This window comes from Gymnoscopelus braueri (assembly GCF_963280865.1).
Source record: "Gymnoscopelus braueri genome assembly, chromosome: 24".
NCBI classification, from domain to species: Eukaryota; Metazoa; Chordata; class Actinopteri; order Myctophiformes; family Myctophidae; genus Gymnoscopelus; species Gymnoscopelus braueri.
Window position 1 is genome coordinate 12,956,427 of NC_137626.1, and position 24,577 is coordinate 12,981,003.

General features: G+C 43.2%; 1 protein-coding gene across 2 annotated transcripts in view; it reads right to left on the bottom strand.

Annotated features, from left to right (window-relative positions):
* The window catches only part of map3k2 (mitogen-activated protein kinase kinase kinase 2), a 63,916-nt gene extending 40,775 nt beyond the window's left edge, over nucleotides 1–23,141 (bottom strand). For both annotated transcript variants that reach the window (XR_013932724.1, XM_080422639.1), the window contains exons 1-9: nucleotides 22,716–23,141; nucleotides 19,739–19,811; nucleotides 18,949–19,070; nucleotides 17,359–17,399; nucleotides 14,985–15,084; nucleotides 12,648–12,761; nucleotides 11,007–11,103; nucleotides 10,365–10,495; nucleotides 142–221 (exon numbers count right to left, since the gene is read on the bottom strand). Coding sequence is in view for 1 of the 2 variants with exons in the window: in XM_080422639.1 (XP_080278765.1) it covers nucleotides 142–221; nucleotides 10,365–10,495; nucleotides 11,007–11,103; nucleotides 12,648–12,761; nucleotides 14,985–15,084; nucleotides 17,359–17,399; nucleotides 18,949–19,070; nucleotides 19,739–19,793 (740 nt within the window). In the remaining variant the exon portion in view is untranslated. The remainder of the gene's footprint in view (nucleotides 1–141; nucleotides 222–10,364; nucleotides 10,496–11,006; nucleotides 11,104–12,647; nucleotides 12,762–14,984; nucleotides 15,085–17,358; nucleotides 17,400–18,948; nucleotides 19,071–19,738; nucleotides 19,812–22,715) is intronic.
* Nucleotides 23,142–24,577: the final 1,436 nt, after the last annotated feature.

The following is a 24,577-nucleotide window of genomic DNA, read 5'->3' on the forward strand; positions in this document are numbered from 1 at the left end:
TTTCCAGTAAAACATTTTTTTTTTTACATTTTTGGAGAAAGAAAAAAGGTTCGCCGATGCCCAAAATAGGGACCACAGGTTGAAAAGTGGTTTAAAACAAAAGTCAAATAATGGCCGATATATATCGGCTGCTTGTCTGACCTGTCCAGAGGGCTGTCTAAGGAAGGACAGCTGCCTGACGCAGAGTTCTCTGGACTGCTCATGGACAGCGGGTCCAGCATCTGAAGAAAGACAATGTAGTTTGAAGACATCAGAGGCTCACACACACACACACACTGTGGCGGTCCGCCCCCTGAGTTTTATTTTCACGTCACATTCATTCACTAGTTCCACTCCCCATTCACAAAACCGGTCAGCCTATCACCTTCCTTCTGTCTCCGCACGTTCTCCACCCCGCTCCCTTTGAAGTGCACTCCAGGAAAATCACCCCGCTGCCTCCGTGACTGTCTGTGTGTTTGTTTTGTGTAAGGTTTCACAACGAAGAGGCTGAGACCGTTCGGTTTGTGTTTACTATAGCCATAAGTTTTAGCGTCCGTGCGCCGCGCGAGTTACAGTCTGCGTCGGGAGGACCTCCGTCGGATCCGCGGTAAAGCAACAAACAACAACAGAACAAACAAACAAAGTGGACGTCGGCGAGGCGACATTAACGGCGGATCAGGACCGGCCGTTAATCCGTGATTCCACGCAAGGTAAAGGGGAGCCTGGTTTCTGGAGTGTAACGTTTCTGTGGAGCCTATTAACAGGCGGAGCACGGAGGTTGGAGGAGTGTTGAAGGGGGCTATTTTTGTTTATTTTGGCCGTGGATCTGTTCCTAAGCAGCATTTATTTTGGGTTTTTTGGAGTAACTGAACTATTAACTGTGGGGACTTTCGAGCTGGGAAGTGGATCTGAACTATGACTTGAGGAATGAATAAATCCTAACAAGGTATTTTTTGATTTAAACAAGGACTGCGTGATTTTCTTTAATGTGAATTGTATTGAAATTGAGTGTTGAATTGGGTCTTTTCCTCTTTGTGACTGTGTGGTGTGTAATTTATGGGTTCATGTTGTGTGGTACATGCAGGTTGCATGGCGTTTCCAAATGTGTATCCTTGCGGTGGGTCGTTACCCTTGTTATGGTATTCACATTCAAAATTTGTCGGTTGAAAAGCCGGCTGGCACCCCAAACAAGCGACCGTAACAGGGTAATCCGCTACAGAAAAATGGCACCCCAGATTTAAAAGGAATAAATCAAACACACCAATCTCTTATGTGGAGATAAGGAAAAAACGGACACCACAACCCTGGAAAGTTGGGAAAAAGTCAAAAAGGAAAAAAAAAGGACAGTCACACAAAAAGGTCAACTGGAAGTGGACACAAAACACATTCATTTCTATTACTACAAAAACGGGAAAAACGGGAGGTTACGTATGTAACCACAGTTTCTTTACTTTCAAAGACAACTTGCTTTATTTCATGCTGTCATGTCAAACAAAATGGAGGATTTCATGGAGCGCTTTCGGCGTTTGCGGTCCTCTGTGGCCCCTAGAGGACAGGAGGTCCACAGGCTCCCACAGACAAGGAACGTTCCTCGGCTAATAACCCCCACTGGTGGCATTCGAGGGAGCATATCAAATACTACAGTCTCTGTACCACCGGTGCCTGCTGTCAGACAGGTACGAATACAGAGTGATTTGTCGGACCCCACACAACAGGCGACCCCTGTGGACAACCAGGGGAGCATACAGGATGTTTCATCTTCACCAGGACAACAGGAGCCCCCTGTTGTCATTCAAGGAGGTATACAGGTGGAGTCACTATCTACTGCACCTCTGGCGCCCCCTGTGGACGATCAGGGAGGTGTACAGGTTGATTTATTGTGCATTGCACCACTGGCGCCCCCTGTGAGTGGTCAGGGAGGTGTACAGTTTGAGATATCTTCCACTGCATCACCAGCACCCCCTGCGGAAAGTCAGGATGTCATACTGGGTGATGCAGTACCCTCTGGAGATCTGGAGCCCCCTGGGAGTAGTCAGGGGAACAGGAGGAGTTATTCAATGCAAACGGATAGGTGTCTAAGGGACATGGACCTGTGGGAGCCCACTCTGCCACTTGATGTTACAGGTCCAGTGGAGAACGGTCTCTTCATGCAAACAGTGCAAGGTATACAAACTCTGGAACGGTTTTTGGTAGACCTGAATTCGAAAATGAGGGAGGTGCAAACGGAGCAGCAACTTAACAAAAGGACAAGTTTGAATCAGGCTCAGACTCTAAGAGGAATCAAACAGGCCATTGATAATAAGCCAGAATGTGGATGTCAAAACTTTAAGGAGTTGTTGAATCAACACACACAATACCTCAGAGTTCAAATAACTGATACCTTAAAATGGCGAATGAATAAATTGCATGTTGATGTCCTGAAAGACCTACAAGAGGTTATGTACCCTATGGCGGAGGCGGTCAATCTGCTGCAAGAGGAAACTATGGCATGCAGCCGGGAATTGCACAGCGTAGTTGAGGAGGTTACACTAATAAAACAGAACACCCTCCCCCTACTTTCAACGTTTTCGAATACTGCAATGCAGACTGCCCAGTTGGACAACTCACCTGTGCTGCCACCTATGGTGAGAACGCGCCCACAGCTGCAATCCACCATGCAAATGGGTGGTTTGCCAGAACGAACGTCCTCACCAGTTGAGCCCTCTGAGCTAAGAGGAAGATTCATGGGGAAAAGTCCAATCAAGTTGCAGTTCCCATGCTTTGGGAGGATGGAGGACTGCAGTGATCCCTTAATGTATTTGGAACAGTGTCATGACTATTTGTCCCTAAACCCACTAAGTGAGGAGGAGATTCTTGCCACTATGAGGAGTGTCCTTCATGGAACGGCAAGAGATTGGTGGGATGTCATGAGGCTGGAAACACATACCTGGAAGGAATTTGAGGAAAAGTTCCTTTTTGCCTTCCTGTCGGAAGACTATATGGATGAACTGGAGGAGAGAATACGGACACAGATTCAAGGAGAGAATGAGAGCATAAGGGATTTTGCTTACAGATACCGTTCACTTTGTCGCCGCTGGAAGACGGACATCACAGAGGCTAAAGTGATACAGCTCCTGCTAAAAAACATCCGCCCTCAGTTGGCTTGTCAGTTGAGGAGCAGCCGGGTGAACTCTGTCGATGAGCTGGTTAGGCTGGGACAGCAGCTGGAAAAGGATTGGGGAAAACAACTACAACAGCAAAGGTACACTACTGCCCCCAACCAGGCCCAGTCTGTTGTTACGCCTAGACAGACAGCTCAGCAACCACCTTCGAACCAAGGAGCATCCGATTCAAACCAGGCAGCAGCCAAACCAACGTACTGTTGGCGGTGTAAGGGCTCCCATGCACCTTATTCCTGTCCCCAGTACAAAAGCAGGAACAATAAATCTGCTAATTACAACCAGCAACATCAGCAACCATCAACGTCAAACAATCCTACTTTGAGTACCATGTCCCACCTTCCTCCGTCCCAACTTCTCCCATCATCAACTTCTCCTTTCTTGTCTCCCAGGCCTTATCCACAGCAGTTGTTTGTGACGCTGACCATCGGTCTGGAGAAGGGGAAGGCTATGATTGACACTGGCTCATCTTACACCCTTCTAAATGAGGAAATGTGGCATGCTGTCAAGCCTGAACATGCAAATCTGATTCCTTGGTCAGGAAATCCCCTCTACTTGGCAGATGGGGGAGGGAGATGGCCTTTAGGGTGGCAGCAATTGGCACTCACCTTACAGGGTCATACTTGCACCTTACCTGTGGTGGTGTTGTCCTCAGAAGCCCTAGCTTGCCCTATTGTCTTGGGTTTGGATTTCATGTGCATCATCGGCTTGCAGCTTGAGATAAGGACAAACCAGTATTGGTTCACTTCTAACACGGACAGTAAGAAGTACTGCTTTGAGAAAGACACAGACACTCCTGCGGAGTGGGGATGGAAGGGCCAACTCTGCTTCTTCTCTGCCATCAACCCTCGGGGTTCAGCTACATCTACTGAGGCTATTCTGGATGCGGAGCTCTTAAGGAAGGCCATTGAGGGAGCCCAGATGGATGCCGTAGGAAAGAGCTGTCTCTTTGATCAGCTACAGGAGAACGCTGATGTGTGTACTTCTCGCTTGGGCTGTACTGGTGTGCTCACACACAAAATCCTTGTCACACAAGGTGTGCCAATAAAGCAGAGACCCTATCGGCTATCCCCAGCAAAACTTCAGGTGATGAAGGAGCTAATTGAGGAAATGTTGGAGATGGATATCATTGAGCCCTCATCCTCAGCATGGTCTTCCCCAGTAGTCCTCATCCCTAGGAAGGACAGAAAACCAAGGTTCTGTGTCAATTACATCAAACTCAATGCCGTAACCTACACTGACGCTTATCCATTACCCACTATTCAAGAAATCCTGGACTCCCTAGCCGGATCAGTGATCTTTTCAAGCATCGACTTGAATAATGGCTACTGGCAATGCCGGATGGATCAGGACAGTATTGACAAGACCGCTTTTGCCTCTCCCCTGGGACTCTTCCAATTCAAAGTCATGCCATTTGGACTCAAGAACGCTCCAGCTACATTCCAACGGCTAATGGAGATGACTTTGGGAAAACTCAGGGGAAGCATTTGTTTCGTCTATTTAGACGACATCATCATTTACTCTGCTTCATGGGAACAGCATTTCTCGGACATCCAGGCTGTTCTGGATAAATTAAGATCTGCCAACCTCACGGTGAACATGAAGAAAAGCAAGTTCTTCCAAACATCTCTGCGTTTCTTGGGCCACATGGTCTCAGCAGCTGGAATCCAAGTGGACTCTGAGAAGGTGAAGGCCGTGGAGGATTTCCCTGTGCCAACAAACCTGAAGGCCGTACAACGGTTTCTTGGTATGTCGGGGTGGTATCACCGTTTTGTGCAGAACTTTTCTGAGGTTGCGGATCCCTTAAACAACCTTAAACGGAAAGGAGTCAAATTCCGGTGGACCCCCGAATGCCAACGTTCCTTTGACACCCTGAAGAACCACCTGGTTTCCCCACCCATCCTGGGACATCCCAACTTCAATCTGCCCTTTGTGGTGTATACGGATGCCAGTGATGTCGGCCTCGGGGCTGTGCTGGTCCAACAAACTGGATTAGGTTCTGAGGAGGTATTGGCTTATGGGAGCAGAAGTCTGAATAAGGCTGAAAGGAATTACTCTGCAACCGAAAAAGAGTGCTTGGCTGTGGTATGGGCATTGGAGAAATGGCGGTACTATCTGGAATGTAGATCCTTTACAGTAGTAACCGATCACTCTTCTTTGGTCTGGATGTTCAAGTCACAGAAGCCCAGTACACGCCTCACTCGGTGGGTTCTTCGCCTACAGGAGTTCACCTTTACCGTGGAGTATCGGAAGGGGAAGTATAATACGGTACCCGATGCCTTGTCCAGAGCACCCAGTGACACCTCTTCTGATGAGCCAACAGAGTATGCCACCATGATGTCAGTGAAGGGAGAACCTCGCAAGGAACTTCCCATATCTGATGAGGAGATCTGGAAAGCTCAACAAGGGGACCCGGAGATACAGAAGATCTACAATTCCATCATGGAGGCGGGGGAGCTCATTATGAATGACTCCATCAAGTTCACCATCCTGGAGGATAAAGTCTATAGGGTCGTGCAGCTCCCCCATAAAACGGTCTATCAGGTATACATACCTGGCTGTTTCCGACAACCTCTCCTTCAGATGTTCCATGATGATTCCATCTCAGGTCATTTGGGAAGGTACAAGACCTACAAGCGGATGCATACATTGGTATACTGGCCGGGATTGAGTTTGGAGGTGAAAACCTATGTTCAGAACTGTGAGACTTGTCAGAAGTACAAACCTGAAAGTCGCAAGGTTGCAGGGAAGCTGCAGCAGACGGTGGTTGAGAGTCCGTGGGAGATGATTGGAGTGGATTTCATGGGCCCGTTTCCGCGGAGTACTAAAGGCTATGTCTACCTCGTAGTGTTTGTGGACTACTTCACTCGTTGGGTGGAACTATACCCCCTGAGAAAGGCCACAGCGGAAACAGTGTCCAAAGTCCTCACCGAGGAAATCCTCACAAGGTGGGGGGTCCCCCATTATATCCTTTCTGACCAGGGGTCCCAGTTTGTCTCTGCAGTCTTCAAGGAAACCTGTGCCAAATGGAACCTGCGGCAGAAGATGACGACAGCATATCATCCCCAGACCAATCTCACGGAAAGAGTTAACCGCACCCTTAAACCTATGATTGCATCCTATGTCAAAAACAACCATAAACAGTGGGACAAGCATCTTCCTGATTTCCGTTTTGCTTTGAATTCGGCCGTTCATGAAACCACTGGGGTCACTCCAGCTGAATTGAACCTGGGCAGGACCCTCAGAAGCCCTCTGGATGTGATGCTGCAACCCTGGACTCCTCCTCCCGACTGTCCGGCCTACAAGAATGTGACCGAACTGAAGGAGCTCCAGGTCTTTGTACAGGAAAACATACAGAAGGGTCGCATCCGGCAGAAACGGAATTATGATAAGAAGCGACGAGACCTGCTTGTGAAGGACAATGACAGAATTTGGCTACGCTCTCATCCGTACTCTAAAGCAGAGAAGTCATTCACGGCAAAGTTGGCACCCAAATGGCTAGGACCATATAGAGTGATCTCTCAGGTGGGGCCGGTTAACGTTGACGTGGTACTGGAGGAGACGGGTGAGGATCGGAAGGTAGTCCACGTCTCAAGACTTAAACCTTGTTACCCATCAGCACAGGAGTTGGACGAACAGGAACGCCAGCGTGTGTTGGATATCTTCAACGAGGAGAGTGACGAGGAAGAGTTCTTGGGTTTCTCCAGCCCCTTACCAGAGAGTGGGGTTGAAAAGAAGAGATCTCTAAAGAAGAGATGAACTTAAGACATTTCCTGCATATGTGCAGTTTTTCTAAGGGGGGGGGAATGTGGCGGTCCGCCCCCTGAGTTTTATTTTCACGTCACATTCATTCACTAGTTCCACTCCCCATTCACAAAACCGGTCAGCCTATCACCTTCCTTCTGTCTCCGCACGTTCTCCACCCCGCTCCCTTTGAAGTGCACTCCAGGAAAATCACCCCGCTGCCTCCGTGACTGTCTGTGTGTTTGTTTTGTGTAAGGTTTCACAACGAAGAGGCTGAGACCGTTCGGTTTGTGTTTACTATAGCCATAAGTTTTAGCGTCCGTGCGCCGCGCGAGTTACAGTCTGCGTCGGGAGGACCTCCGTCGGATCCGCGGTAAAGCAACAAACAACAACAGAACAAACAAACAAAGTGGACGTCGGCGAGGCGACATTAACGGCGGATCAGGACCGGCCGTTAATCCGTGATTCCACGCAAGGTAAAGGGGAGCCTGGTTTCTGGAGTGTAACGTTTCTGTGGAGCCTATTAACAGGCGGAGCACGGAGGTTGGAGGAGTGTTGAAGGGGGCTATTTTTGTTTATTTTGGCCGTGGATCTGTTCCTAAGCAGCATTTATTTTGGGTTTTTTGGAGTAACTGAACTATTAACTGTGGGGACTTTCGAGCTGGGAAGTGGATCTGAACTATGACTTGAGGAATGAATAAATCCTAACAAGGTATTTTTTGATTTAAACAAGGACTGCGTGATTTTCTTTAATGTGAATTGTATTGAAATTGAGTGTTGAATTGGGTCTTTTCCTCTTTGTGACTGTGTGGTGTGTAATTTATGGGTTCATGTTGTGTGGTACATGCAGGTTGCATGGCGTTTCCAAATGTGTATCCTTGCGGTGGGTCGTTACCCTTGTTATGGTATTCACATTCAAAATTTGTCGGTTGAAAAGCCGGCTGGCACCCCAAACAAGCGACCGTAACAGGGTAATCCGCTACAACACACACACACATACATACATACATGGGGCCCGGCAGCCACTAGACTGGTGGCTCAGGGGTGGAGTGGCCGGTAGAGCGGCCGGATGGCAACCGGTGAGGTTCCCAGCTCGATCCCGGGCTCCCCCAGAGTCAGTGTCGAAGTGTCCTTCAGCAAGACGCTGAACAACCTAATTGCTCCCGATGAAGCAGGTTGGTGCCTTGCACGGTTTCCCTCCGCCATCGGTGTATGAAATGTGTGCGTGAATTTACACGTGCACACCCGTGTACGTGCTCGGGCTGCTGCACAATGAATGTTACGTATTTTGGATCGCCTTTGCGGTACAAACGTGTGAGACAGCACACCGGCTTCGAATGCTATCAATGCATTGAATGGGCGAAATAGGCGATTTATTAGACCTTTGAATGGGCGAAATAGGCGACCTACTACCTACCCGCGATTTATCAGACCATTCATGGGGCGTAATCAGGAGCTACTGACCTACCTGGAGGCGGAGCAGTCCCCACAACAATATTTACGATTCTGTGTAGGGGTGGGACGATATATCGATATATCGATATATCGCGATACTTTCTCCCGCGATAAATAATCGATATCCTCCCGAAAAATATCGATATTAAAAATAAAAATAAAACGTTTTTTTTTTTTTTTTGATACGTTGTTTTTCCTACTCTGTATTTGTGTAATGATGATTTTGAACTGTTTGGTGCTATTTTATGTGTTTATGAATTGAATACAAGGACTATCGTGATATATCGTTGGTGAATTTTCATGCAATATATCGTGATATCGCAATATATCGATATTTTCAGATATCGTGATATATCGTTGGTTAAATTTCATGCAATATATCGTGATATCGCAATATATCGGCATTTTCAGATATCGTGATATATATTGTTATCGTGGGCCTAATATCGTGATACATATCGTATCGTGAGGTACCCATATCGTCCCACCCCTAATTCTGTGCCTATCGGTACATAACTCGAACGGCGCTGAGTAGTCACAGGCGAACGTCACACCGTTCAGGACGGCAAACTCGGTCGCCTTAGCTCCCTCGGTGGTCCTTCACGGGGTGACAGTTCGCCTGTGACTGCGCGCCTCCGTCATGGTCCGAAACCAAAACCAAAACCGAAACTGAACTATTTAAGTCATGTCCGTTGGTAGATCAGTATGTCTTGATAACACCCAATGAATGGTCTGATAAATCGCGGGTAGGTAAGTAGGTCGCCTATTTCGCCCATTCAAAGGTCTAATAAATCGCCTATTTCGCCCATTCAATGCATTGATAGCATTCGAATCAGGTGGACAGCAGCACTCAGGGCTGTGATATGTCAACATGAAGTCATCAAATACTGTCTGCACACAAAGGTCTCTGCACACAAAAACCATGATGCAACCTTAACATGCAAACACACACACACACACACACACGTTTGTATTACTATACTTGTGAGGACATGAACATCAAAAAGACAGTGATTATATCAATGCCATTATTAACCTTACAAGCTGATCTACAGCTATCCCATGTCCCTGTCAAATAAATATTTTAAAAAAAATATATATATATATAAGTATTTTATAAGTATAATAGAGCACCGAAGTCTGACGTCACTGCCACTAGACTGCCACTAGAGGTTCTGCCTTAAAAGTCTGCAGTAAAAGTCTTAAGAACTACTACTTCCGGGTCTGAAATCACTGTCCCCACAGCAGCCGCGTTCATGGGAAATGCAGTCTTTGGGTTGTTTGACTCGTTTCTAGTGTTTATATTGTGTTACTCTTTGGGTAAATGTGTACATTTACACCTTCAGTCGATGCTTCATATCCATACGAGTAAAATCGCCAGGGTGGTGTGTTTATTTTTGGAACACAGTTCTTATATGAAGCGATCTAAGATTCCCCAATGAGGATATCAATACAAAAAGTAAAGCCATGAACCTGCGGAAAGCGCCCTCTACTGGCAGTGACGTCAGGACTTTGGTGCTCTATAACAATAATATTATTAATATTCGAATATTAGACAATTTTTAACCCATTGAGACCTGAAGCCGATTCTACTGTACATGTCTCCTAAATCTCAACAGTATTCTGAAAAACGTATGTTTCTATATCAGTGGTGCTCTATCTTTTTCATGTCAAGGACCCCCAAAGTGATATGTATTTGGCCGCGGACCCCCATCAAAATATTTAGTTCCAGGGACCCCCCAGAAGCAACGATTTGAGTTAAAAATGTTCGCTTTAAAAATATATATATTGAAAGATTTGCACACATTTTCACGATTTTTCAAAAATAGCAGATCTACAAGCTCGTAGCGCGGCACTCGGTGCCGCGCTACGAGCTTGTATATCTGCTATTTTTTAATAGCCCAAAGTGTAAAATAATGCTTTTTTAGCTCAAATCTAAATGACACAGTTCCAGGTCTTAATGGGTTAAGCCCAATATTCCACACACACACACACACACACACACACACACACACACACAGTGAGTACCTGGTCCATGCTCTCAGGGATGAACTCCCCCTCGCTGTTGATGCTGGTGAAGGAGCCGTTGCGCGCCACCTGCTGGAGGGCGTCGGGAATGTAGCCGGGCGGAGGTGAGCTGCGGTCCGTAGAATGAGAGCCTGGGGAAGGACACGGGTTAAGAGGAAAAATAACGTTATTAATTAAATGTACTTCTTTACTTTACCCTTATTTATTGCATTCTTTATCCATGTCCTACATTTTTTTTCTCCTTGCTATGCTACTTTTAATTACTTTACTTGTTTTCAACTTAAAGGGATATTTCACTTTCAAATAAAATAAACATTTAAAAAATATATTAAAAATAAATGAAAAAAGTAATGGAAAAATCACGCCCCCCTCACGCATTAGAGTGTCCTACTAATGTGTGAGGGGGCCGTGATTTTGCCATAACTTTTTTCATTTTTAAAAAATATTTATTTTTAATGTTTATTTTATTTGAAAGTGAAATATCCCTTTAACAATTTAGGCATTTAGCAGATGCTCCTATCCAGAACGACTTACAGGTGCAAGATAGTGGTGCAGTGTTCCGTGGGGGGGGGGGGGGAAACAAAAAAAAAAAGGGTCCAACTAGGTTGTTGTATACCGACCGTTCCGGGTTAGCATTATTACCTATCAAAGCCAGCATGCTCTTCTTGTCTGCGACGCTGAAGCCCGTGTTGTCCAGCTGTTCGTTGGACGGCAACAGGTCCATGGGAGAGGAGGTGGTCTACATGTCCAACAACAACACAACACAGAAGAAACCTTTAACGACCTGCCACACGCTTATGCATCGACTTAACCCATTAAGACCTGAGGCCGTGTCTAAAAAAATCTAAATCCTAACAATTATTCGAAAAAAAACATAAAAAATAATTTTCACAATTTTTCAAAAATAGCAGATCTACAAGCTCATAGCGCGGCACTCGGTGCCGCGCTACGAGCTTGTATATCTGCTATTTTTGAATAGCCTAAAGAAATCTAAAAGTGACACAGATGCGTTCCAGGCATTAATGGGTTAAATCGGCCATACGGTCGGTTATCGGACGATAATCGCCCCCTTGATGGCGTTGATCACGTTTGCCGTGACACGCTTGGCCTGGGCCGTAGGCGTGGCGGCCTAGGCACCCTATAGGCTGCAATGCCAGCCTGACAGTGTGTCGCGGGTTCGACTCCCCGTTCCCGACGATGTTTTCTGCGTGTCCCCCCCCCGCCAGCAAACAGCAAACTTTGATTTAGCTTTAGTCATATGAAATGTTTTACTGCAAGTCTAGTTTTAGTCGACTAAATATCATAAGATTATAGTCGACTAAATCTACAGCTGATTTAGTCGACTAAAATGTATTTTGGCGGTGCCTTGATGGCGTCGTAATGGCTGATTTTACACTTGGTTGCATGCTGAAAATAGCCGATCTACAAGCTCACAACGCGTCGCAGCTTGTAGATCGGCTATTTTCAGAGCCCAACATAAAATGACTTGTCTTTTAGTTCTACTGGATCTCTTCTCCACTAGTCCCTCACTAGACTAATGTTAGTCTAGTTTGTATCTGTTGACAAAATTGACAATATATTTCGCCTTAGTTTTAGTCATTGTAGCTTAACTCTCTCAGTGCCACGCCCCGAGATATCCCGAGTTTTTCCCGAGTACCCTCCGTGCCAGCACGAGAAATCCCGAGTTTTTACTTTTGACTGTGGTCGCGCTATACTGTTTATTTTTCATGATCACTTTCGCTTCCTGACTCCTTCAGACTCATTGGGTTCCGGTTTCATGACGCAGATTCCATTTCCGGTCCTCATTTTTTTCCCGCGGTCATTTTCGGCCAGAATAGGGAAAGTCACGGTTTTTCACACGGTATAAAAAACAAACGGAGAGGTCCACGTCTACTCTCTTTGGTCTGGGTGACGATCAGTCATCGTAGTCGTGTATCACATCGTAATTTAGCCCGATCAACGATTGTCAAAAATGTCAACATCCGGTTACGACCGGATATGACGTGAGCCTGTTTGGGAGGGGGCGAGTGAGCCAGCGAGATCATCAATGTGTCGATTTGTTGCTCTCTACTGGTAGAACTGTATTATGGGTTTAAAAAACCAATCAGATCATTTATTTGAATGAAAAATTACAAAATAAAAAAATAAAAAAAAACGCAAATTGCTGGCACTGGGGGAGTACTTTATGAAAATACTCTTGGCAGTGAAAGAGTTAAGTTTTTATTTAGTTTTCGTTTTATTTTTGTCATCGTTTTTTTTGTCGACGAAATCATCACTGCTGACCTGCGAGGAGAGCTGCAGCACCAGCAGGATCTTCAGACTCTTCATGTGAACGCTGCGGTCCAGAAGCTCCACCGCCTTGTCCAGGTCATCCTGAGTGGTCAGAGGAATCACCAACTGGGCAGGGGGAGGGGGGGGGATAAGTGAGAGACGGGAGACAGAGAGAGAGAGAGAGAGACCCCCCAATCAGGAGGAGGATGTAGCGCTAACACAAAAGGAAATCAATGCACAAGGACCCCCAAAATGATATGTATTTGGCTGCGGACCCCCCCCCCCCCCCTCCAAAATATTTTGTGCCAGGGATTTTTCAAAAATAGCAGATCTACAAGCTCATAGAAATATCATACTCATACTCAATATCTTAGTAATAATACTCGGCGCCGCGCTATGAGCTTGTACATCTGCTATTTTTTGAATAGCCAAAGTGTGAAATGGTTAAAGTGGTTAAAATGCTATATTAACTAATTTAGCTGGGGACCCCCTGGTACCCCCCCAAGGACCCGACTTTGAGAACCAATGCATTACAGGGAATGTTTGCTCTTGGTAGCGAAGAGAGAGAGGGATGAAATTACAGGAGAGAGGACATCAAATGAAGACGACGTTCAGGGGAGAAATCGTGAGAGAAGGTGGAAGAGACCGAGTGGGGAACGGGGATCTTTTTCGATTGCAACGGTTAGCGGATATTTCGATACTTTCTTGGTCCTAGAAAACGGGACCTCTTGGATTTCCAATTAACAAAGAGTGTTCACAGAGTTCATTTGTTGTTGAATTATTGGTACCTGCTTGATATCTGAGACAGGCCGTGTCAAACAGGACCTTGGGGGCATGGACTAGCAGCTAGAGTTCTCAAAGGGGCCTGAAAATTAAGGCCCGGCCCTAACTGGGCTCTACTGCGCCGGCCCGAGGCCCGGGCGAAAACCCCCAAAAATAGTTATTATGTGCGTTATGTCCACAAGGTCACGCACCCAACAAGCTTTGAACTGAGCAGATTGGACCTTCCGTTCCAAAGATAATGGCCAAAACATCTTGAAAACGGCCACTTAAGCAGATTTTCGATCGCAGATTTTCTATTGAGTTTTGGCCATTGCCACCCGATTCTCTGACTAAAGTTCACTTTAAGCTGCATTCAACACATCCACTGCCATTTCCGTCAGCCTTACCGTCAGTAGTTGAAATGTCTTTTTTGGGGGTAATAGATTTAATTAAAAAAACATTAATTATTTTCGTCACAGAATATTTTGGGCCCGGCCCAGTCGGGTCCGGGCAGAATTTGAGAACTCTACTAGCAGCACTGCACTGTTTATTGTGACAGTGCTTGCATCACTCAAGCGATTGATGATGAAAGGGCACTGCTGTGTTTCTAAATTTAGTTATTTGTTAGCATGTTGTTGTTAGCATTTGTAGAGGAAGGAATATCGGTATAATGGAGAAAACCATGAGACCAGGAAGCAATGAGATCCGAACTCTGTCTCCTCATCATTTGGTCAGAGGAGAAGCTTATCAATATGAGGAAAATGAAAACAACACTACTGTAACCATTTCCTCTTAAGTCAAGCGGAAACAACAACAATACCTAAAGCTGGTTCTAAACACCAGTTCCTGGTAGCTCGTATTTTGAGCTAGTTCTTGTTTTCTTGTGCAATCACAAAGAGCCATTAGGAGTAAAAGCTAGAACCATCTGGTTGGAAAACGTTCCAGTGATACCACAGCCCTACATGCTCTACGACAAGGGTTCCCAAACTTTTCAGGCCGTGAGTGACCCCCCAAAATAATCATATTTGAACTGCACCCCACCCTGACAAGCACTTGGAATTGTAGGCATTACATTTAGTGAAAATAAAGCCAAACTACAAGCTCACAGGGCCTCGCACTGCAGAGCATTGTGAGCGTGTAGTTTGGATATTTTCACAATGTTTGCCTCTTTCTTACGTAATATTTGCCAATTTGGCCAATTTGGTATTAACCCATTTAGGGCAGGAACCCCTATTTGTGAATACCTTTCAAGACGGGAACCCCTTTTCGGGTTGTTTGTTGCCATGTACAGTATATACATTTTATTTTACATTTTTGAATAAATATTTTGAAGTTTTTCAGAATACTTAGGTCAGGATTTAGAGGGCATTTTTAGAATCGGCCTCAGGTTTAAATGGGTTAAAAGGATCTTAAAAGTCCTTAAATTGTAACTGTAGAAATGTGCAGATACCCTGTAGAAACTTATACCGCATGTTGGTTTGTTTACTGTTCAGAGAGAAAACAATGTTGCACATTAAGCTAACAAAATTATTTTTTGAGACCGTCCCCCCTAGTTTGGGAACCACTGCTTTACAATACTCCACCTACCTCGTTGTTGGTGTAGTGAAGGTCCATTGTTTGGCCAAAGGCCACTTTGGCTTTGCCCTTCAAATCGTCCAGCTTGACAGGACGAGGGAACTGCAGGATCCTACAGAGAGAGAGAGAGAGAGAGAGAGAGAGAGGAGAGTCCAAATAGATTATTTACTGAGGAGAATCACTTCAGCATTGTGTACATTACAATACACATGAACATTAAACCATTAAGACACATCTGTGTAACCACTTTAAACATTATTCTATACTTTGGCTATTCAAAAATAGCAGATTTACAAGCTCATAGCGCGGCACCGAGTGCCGTGCTATGAGATTGTAGATCTGCTATTTTTTGAAAAATCGTGATTTTTGTTTGCAAATCATTGAATATATATATATTTTAAAGCGAAGATTTTTAACTCAAATCTTTGCTTCTGGTTGGGTTCCTGGAACAAAATATTTTGAGATAGGGGTCCGCGGCCAAATACATATCATTTTGGGGGTCCCTGACATGAACAAAGTTTGAGAACCACTGATTATAGCAACAACAAACTGTTAGGATTGAGAAGACATTTGTAGAATCCCCCAGAAGCAAAGATTTTAGTTAAAATGTTGTATTTAAAAAAATATATATATATATATATATTCAAAGATTTGCAAAAACTTTCAAGATAAAAAAATAAAAAAAAGCAGATCTACAAGTTCACTCGGTGCCGTGCTATGAGCTTTTATATCAGCTATTTTTGAATAGCCCAAATAAATCTAAAAATGACACGGATGCGTTCCTGGTCTGAATGGGTTAAAAGCCGAGCGTAATCCAGGAAATTGCGCATCACAGTGATGCTGTAATGATGACTATTCTAAACGTGATTGAGAGTCAATCACGTTTAGAATACATTTCACCCACAAGGAAACCTCAACGGGCTGCACAGGAAATGCATTCATTAAACATTATGGTAAAAAATGTTTCTGTACAGATGAATTTAACATATTAACGTTAATCTAAGACATACATGGGCAACTGGCGGACCCCACCTTCACTTAATGCGGCCCGCAGGTTAATATCGGAATACTGATACATTATTGATTTCAGCTGCTCCGGTTCCAAACATAACCCCCTTTAATTACTTCAGTATATATTAGTAGCTTAAAGGAGAAATCCGGACATTTTAAGTGTTATCTTTGATGTGTAGTTACTCACTCACCGAGTTAGGAAGTGGCGTTGAGTTTGAGTTTTTCCAGCGATTCCCCTGTCTGTGAGTCTGGTCGACCCCCACCATTGGCATAGTGGGAGGCGCGTGTCTTAGTGAAAATCGCCTAATTCCACAGCTCCAAACTTCTTTTTTTTCCACAAATCCTCCTCATGGTGTCTCCTGATACTTTCACATGCACTGTTTATCACTCACGAGCTGGCGTTCATGGTCAGCGACGTGAATGTTTTCCTCTCGCGTGAAATCTCGCGTCTCGCGAGATTTCCCGAGAAGCGCAGTGAGCCGAGGACGGGAAATCTCGCGAGACGCGAGAAAAACTCAACGCCACTTCCTAACTCGGTGAGTGAGTAACTACACATCAAAGATAACACTTAAAATGTCCGGATTTCTCCTTTAATGACTATTAAAATTCTAATTTTCTTTTTTATGTCCAATGTATTTGTATTCAAGTTTATAAAGTTAACATAAATATAACTAAATGCATTTGAAATTAAATAAAAATTAAACTCTTCAGGATTCCAATTCAAAAATAGCAAAAACATCGGGATTCCAATTCAAAAATAGCCGATCTACAAGCTCAAAACGCGTCGCTTTGCGACGCGTTTTGAGCTTGTAGATCGGCTATTTTTGCTACTTTTGTGTGACATACTGTAGAATGGCCCTACAGTATGTGCAATGTGGCCCTCTGGAGTGAGTGTGGAAATATAGTGGCCCTCTCCATCACCAAAGTTGCCCACCCCTGATCTAAGACAATTAGGGTGTGGGTGGATACAGAGTTACGGGTGGGTGTCGGACAGGGTGGGGTGGTATTTAAGGTAACACAGATACATGTATAGATGTACAGGTATAGAAGTGGTTCTCAAGCCTGTGGGTCGGGACCCCAACATGATTTTGGGGAGGGTCCCCAGATAACAGTTAAGTGACAATTTAAGGACTTTTTAATAGACCATTACTGCATCAAAAGTAATCAACTAACTATACTATAAAAACTGGTCAAACATTGGCCACATTGTCAAATAATATAAGAAAGAGGCAAATAGCTGATCTACCAGCTCACAACGTGAGCCTGAAAAAGGTTGAGAACCACTGTATAGTTGTTTTTTTATCAGCTGTAATATTGAGGGACTGCATGATGGTTTGAAATAAATGAAAATAAATCAGTGCTGCTGATGGCTTACCTCTTCTCCCCTTTGAATTCGAACTTCACTCGCACGTCGTTCTATGTAAAAAACAGAGACGGCTCGTTAGATAAACAGTGACGTTACCTGATAGAGCAAAGCACGCACATATAAACCCACACAACATGTCTACGCAGCTGCAAAGGTCCGATTTCTACGTTGATCAATGCCACTGGTACTTTTAAATGCCGAGTGAGTTGAAGCACTATGAGCTTGTAGATCTGCTATTTTTGAAAAGTTTTGAAAATGTGTGCAAATCTTTAGTTTACAGCGAACATTTGTAACTGTCAAATGTCTCAACAAATGTATTAATTTTTCTGAAAAAAAATATGGTTGAAAAAACTATATCAGTGCAGCTCAAACTTTTTCTTGTCAACGACCCCCAAAACTATGTTTTTGGCCGCCGATCACCATAAAAATATTTTGTTTCAGGGACCCCCCAGAAGCAAAGATTTGAGTTAAAAATGTTGTTTAAAAAAAAAAACACAAGATTTTTCAAAAATAGCAGATCTACAAGCTCGTAGCGCGGCACACGATGCTGCGCTACGAGCTTGTATATCTGCTATTTTGAATAGCCAAAGTATAAAAAATAATAGCTAAAAATCTAAAATGACACAGATGCGTTCCTGGATGGGTTAAAGAGCGTTGTGTTTGTGTCTTTATTATTATGACTGTGGTGCATTACTGCAAACTACATTTCCTATATTGCACAATAAAGCCTGGAACGTGCGCTGCAATGGTTATGACATAAGGGATTTTCTCAATGCACAATCCATTTACTACTAGTATCCGTCTTTTGTGAAAACGTTGACAAATGATGTCCGGCTGCAGCGGCTATTCTCAACAAAACATAGTGCTTCAAATACAGCCAATTACAGGCAATGGTTTACCATTATTAATTATGCAAACTATCCTAAACATCACAAAATACAACAACACGTGTCGAAATTGTGAAAACCTCATCCTATAAAACTAGACTAAAATGTTTGGGAGGGACTAGTGGAGAAGAGATCCAGTAGAACTAAAGCAAGTCATCATGGGTGCGGGGGGGGCAGACCGAAAATAGCTGATCTACAAGCTCACAACGCAACGCGTTGAGCTTGTAGATCTGCTGTTTTCGGCATGCAGCTAAGTGAAAATATGCCATTTCGATGGCATCACAGCCAGGGTTGCCAGATCTGCTTATTGTAATTTCCCCGCAAGATTTTATTTTTAAACAGCAGATCTACAAGCTCACAACGCGTCGCATGCGTTGTGAGCTTGTAGATCTGCTATTTTCAAATAGCTGATGTATATGTTAAAGTGCACATGTGGCCCATAGTCGCTTCTTTTGGGGCTGGTTTTCCTAGACCTGGTTGCTTGTTTCTCACAGAATCTGGCAACACTGATCACAGCCGCCAAAATTATTTTTTTCAACTAAAACTGGACTAAAAGTCAAACATTTCAGATGACTAAAATAGGACTAAAACTAATCAGCATTTTATTCAAAAGACTATGACTGAAAACTAAATACAAATGTGCTGTCAAAAATCAACACTGCTTGTCATGCAGTGGAAATAGCTCAAAGGCAGTGAGTGAGGCCAGGCCCACCTGGTTCTTGGGCGAGGAGCTCTTGGGTTTGCCCAGGTCCGACAGCGACATGGCAGGACGACTGGAGTGGCGATGCAGCTCAGCCAGGTCCTGCATGATCGAATTCAACGCCTCCTGCTCATCTGTGTGGCGACCAAAACAAAAGAACATCTGAGTGACACATCTGGAGTGATTCTCTTATGTCTTGTCCCTCCCGAGAAAGGGTGATCAGGTGCACTGGGTCAATTATTTTATTCATTTTAAAATCAGGTGCTCTTCAGGATGGCACATGGTTAACAGCAGACGGAAAATAAATCCCAGACACTCTGATGATGCAAGATGTGTTTTTAAAAAGATCCTTTAATTAAAGCATGGCTGGACAGGAACAAACTCGTTTCGACTCATGGCTGACAATGCTTTTTAACAGATCTTGCAACAGAGAGCCACGTTTTTTTTTTTTTTACGTTTAGTCTAACTGTGCCTGTTATAATTTGCTCCAAAGAGGAGCATCAGGCAAATGTCTCAGATGTAGAGAAAATGTATTGTCGAGTTTGTCGAGTTTCCAAAAATTCCCAATGTTTTCCAATTGCTCTGAATGCTCTCTAGTTCTTTCCTGGCTCTTAAAGTTTTGTGTAAACATGTGTGCGTAAAAAAGAAGACTATTATACCATGTCACTCAGAGATGATTCATGAGATAACAGACTCGCACTCTCTCACACAATAGAGGATGTTGGATTCTTTCCAATATTCAAATGGTCATAAATAACACACCCACGCACACGTACTCACACACACATAAATGAACACATACCCATCATCATGGCACGTTGGTTGACCCAGGAGTCCAGGAAAGAGGATTCACCCATCAAAGGGGCTCCTTTCTCCTGCAACACCAGTGGACACAAGTCATGAATAGAGATGTACCGATACCATGTTTTCCTTACGGGTCAAATGGACCCGTAAGGGTCTATGTTGTTCCATGTGTACACTGTACTGTCAGTTCTTCTGTGTGACCTGTAAGACAATACCAGGGACCCTCTCTTTTATAGAGTCACAGATCACTTTGTTCAACCTATAACTGCCTGTCAGGTGATGAACTATTATAGTCAATCAAGATGGCCCCTGGTATTATTTACCTAAATGGATATAAGTTATGAGGGATACCACAACCTAATCATCATAGTATGCAGTGGTGTTAAAGGAGTAGTTCACCCAAAAAATTACTTATTTTCTATCAATTGCACACCCCATGAAGCCTTGAATCCATAGATTTGTTTTTGTTTTTGTGGCATTCCTAAGCCAATAATTTGATTCCCGTCTCCTACCGGCTAATGTATCCGGTAGGAGACACAAAGTAGATTATTTGTGTCTCCTACCGGATACACACCCGGTCATCAAATTGTTGGCTTAGGAATGCCACAAAAAAACAAAAATAAATCCATGAATTCAAGGCTTCATGGGGTGTGTAATTGACACACAAGTACAATTTGGAGACATTTCTACTTTACTGGAGTATTTCCGGTTTTCAGTATTTACTTCTACTCCACTACATCTCAAGAGGCAAATGCTGTACTTTTTACTCCAGCACAATTATTTGAGTTACTAGTTACTTTACAGATAAATTATTATACTATAAAACAAACATTAACCACTTCAGCCCTATTTTATACAATCTACAAGCTCACAACGCGACGCGTTGTGAGCTTGTAGACCTGCTATTTTCAAACATTTTGGTACTTTTACTTTTGGAACTTTAAGTATATTTTGATGCCAATACTTTTTGTCCTTTTACTCAAGTAACATTTTGAACACAGGCCTTTTACATGTAACAGAGTATATTTTATTTTGTATTTATATTGTGGTATTGCTACTATTACTTAAAGGGGTAGTTCACCCCCAAAATAACTTTTTTTCTATTGATTACTGACCATCTGGAGCCTTGAATTCATAGATATTTTTTTGTTTTTGTCACATTCCTAAGCCAATAATTTGATTATAATAAATGTGTCCCCATTGATTCCGGTAGGAGACACAAATGCATTTGTGTCTCCTACCGGAATCAATGGGGCTAAATTTATTATAATCAAATAATAAAGGAAGGAATGCGACAAAAACAAAAAAATATCCATGAATTCAAGGCTCCATGGGGTGAGTAATCAATAGAAAAAAAGTTTTTTGGGGGGTGAACTACCCCTTTAAGTAAAATATCTTAGTACTTCTTCCACCACTGGTTGTATGGTTATTACCTGCATATGAATGCTGTCAACAATACCATCACATATAGGTTAGACAGGGGGCTGCAAAATTGTCGAACTTTACAGATTTATATTATTTGCAAGGCGATGATAAGAGAACACAACAAAGTTTGTGACAGCTACATAGCCACTTAACACCAGTGGTGTAAAAAAGTAACTAAGTACATTTACTCAAGTACTGTACCTATAAGGACAATTTTGAGGTTTTTTTTACTTTCTTCAGCATTTCCGATTCAATACTTTTACTTCTAATCCACTACATCTCAGAAGCAAATATTGTACTTTTTACTCCACCACAATTATTTGACAGCTTTAGTTACAAGTTACTTTGCAGATTTAGATTATTATTACAAGACATACATTAACCACTTCAGCCCTATATACATTTCGGCCATTTCAAAATAGCAGATCTACAAGCTCACAATGCATTGTGAGCTTGTAGATCTGCTATTTTCAAAAAAAAATAATACACTTTATACATTTGAAAACTTGTGAAATGGGACATTCTGCATGATGAGTACTTTCAACTGTTGGTGCTTTAAGTACATTTTGATACCAATACTTGTGTACTTTTACTCAAGTACACATTGATTTCCGGACTTTTACCTGCAACAGAGTATTTCTACATTGCAGTATTGATACTTTTACTTATATAAAAGTATTTTTTCCACTTATAGCACCACTTGTTTATGACTTAACTTAGCTAACGTTAGCAACTTAGCCCAAACACAAACACACACACACACACACAACCAGTGACGTTTCCCCCTGCAATGTTAATTAAAGCAGACGCAGAGTGGGACGCCTCACACCATGTTTGTAAACAGTCTGCAAAGCAACAGACACAACAACACGCTTAGACCGTCCGAAGTTAGTTCGGATGTATGCAGGGAGAAAGCTAAGTGGCTAAAACGGTTAGCTTATCACAGTTCCGTGTGTGTCGACCTGGAAGGTACAAATACACAAGGGATACGCGAGTGACGTCGTCCCCATCAACGCGGAAGTGCTTCAGACTTGTTTTTAATGTGCCGTAGTGACCTAACTATGGAAGTCCATAGGTCTAAAAATGTGAAAATAAATACCACAATGAAATAAATAAAAAACCGCAAAGAAATAAATAGAAAACACAATTAAATTAAATATTTATTTAATTATATATATATATATATTTTTAATTGTATTTTACGTTTATTTAATTGTATTTTTTATTTGTTTAATTTAATTTTTTATTTGTTTAATTTTATTTTGTATTTGTTTAATTGTGTTTTTTTTTTATTAATTTGATTGTGGATTTTATCCATTTCTTTTTGGTATTTATTTAATTTTTAGACCCACGGACAGTCCATTTGTGACGTCACCGTAGCATCCTTGCGGCGGACGGCGACGGCGGAGCTGTCAGTGTCAGGCTCATATCGGTAGGCTAACGTTAGCCGCTTTAGCACGTCGCGTATACGGGGCTAAAAGAATAACAAGTTTGCACGAACACATGCATGCATCATATACTGGGACAACAGTGTGCTTGCTCGTTTGTACCTGGGACGGATGCGTGGTCGCGTCACCGTCTTCCTCATCCACAGGGGGTCCCCCGGTGGTGGTCCGGGGAAGGGGGGGTCCCGGGTCCGACAGACAGACAGGGAGCCCCGGGGCCCCTTGTTTGAGGAAGAAGTTTTGGTAGTCCGCCTCGAACTTCACTCGAGTCCTCTGGGCCGCGACGGTCTAGTCAGTCAGTCAGGGCCCGAAATCCCCAACGTTTTCCACCGCACTGGCGATGATATGCCAGCGTAACCCCCGGGTTAATGCGCTGTCTGGGTCTCACTCCCGATCCGTTGTTGCTGTGTGTCCGATGATGGAAAACACACCAAGTTTTACTGAACTGCTTTCAATCCGCTGCACATTATCAGTATCACCACCATACGACAGACTAGACAGGCCGCCGTAGATCTCTCGCTCTCTCTCTCTTTCTCTCTCAATGTCTCTCTATCTCTCTCTCTCAAATCACAACACACAGGCTGTGATGTCACAGGAACGGATGATGATGATGCTGCACCTGACCCCAGCATGACATCACACACTGTGAATTCCTGGAATATGCTTGAAAATATACAACCAAAATATATAATAATATACTCTTGAAGTAATGTCCGCCTCACCTTTGAAATGTGGTTTGACTCGTTAAGACCCCGAGACCTGTTTTGTGCCAGGGACCCCCAGAAGAGAACATTTGTGTGGAGAAAAAAAAATCAAAATGATTCAAAAGACAGATGTACAAAATATAGCAGGTGTACAAAAAATAGATGTACAAGCTCGCATGCGAGCTTGTACATCTGAAGTTTTTTTGGGGGAAAATCTTCAACTGGTTCTAAATTTGTTTAGAACCACTGTTCTAAACAAAATATTCAAATCCTAAGAGATTTGTTTTTGCTATACTGTGTATAGCTAAAATCTAAACTGACACAGATGGATCATGTATAAATGGGAAGAAATGCTCTGTTCGAGATGTTACTTTGTATAGGCCTACACGGTAAAAAAATCCTTCAGTGCACCATCAACAGGCTGGTATCATCATTGATCAATGTTACAACTGCAGACCTCTCACAATAAATAAAGAGTTTATGGGTTGATCCATGAGCTTTGATTGATTGATTGATTGATTGATTGATTGATTGATTGATTGATTGATTGATTGATTGAATTGATTTATTAACAGTTTGGGAAAAGTACAGAGGTACAGCTGTACAATCATGCTAAAAGGATGACACAATTCCATTGTGGTCCAGTGTATTCAATGTATTCAATTCATCAAGACTCCAAACTCCAAACCAGAACACATCTTGATCCCTGTTCATTTTGGAAGTGGCTCAGAGTGGAGGAGACACTATCACATAATGTAAATGTGTGGTGCAAATATGTATGTCATGTTTTATTTGTATTTTTAGCAACTTGACTTGACTGCAAACTGACTGCAGCACAGCAGCCGTATGCTTAATTCACCCCAGCAGCTGCGAGCATATAGTGTGGACATTTGCAAAAATGCAATAAAATGAGTATGAGTGATGCCCTCATAAATAAGCAACAACTCTGCTGCTCTGAGCGGAACAAAGTCAGCAGCTGCACCCAGCAGCAGAGCTTACAAGCAGACACTCCATGCTTGTCTCTGGCAGCTTGTTTATTAATGATTTATTTTTTTCATTCATATTTTTATTTGACAGGGACAATACAAAAAACAATGTATCAAGTTATAAAAAAAAACATGAAACCGTTGCATTGTATGTGGGATTTCTAGCCGAGGCTAAATTGCGACCCCTGTCCCTGGTTAGGCCTTTCTATACAAATATAATAGGCCTAGTAGTAAGTAAAGTAAGTAAGCATGCAAGAAGCTCTAATCTAAACCAGGA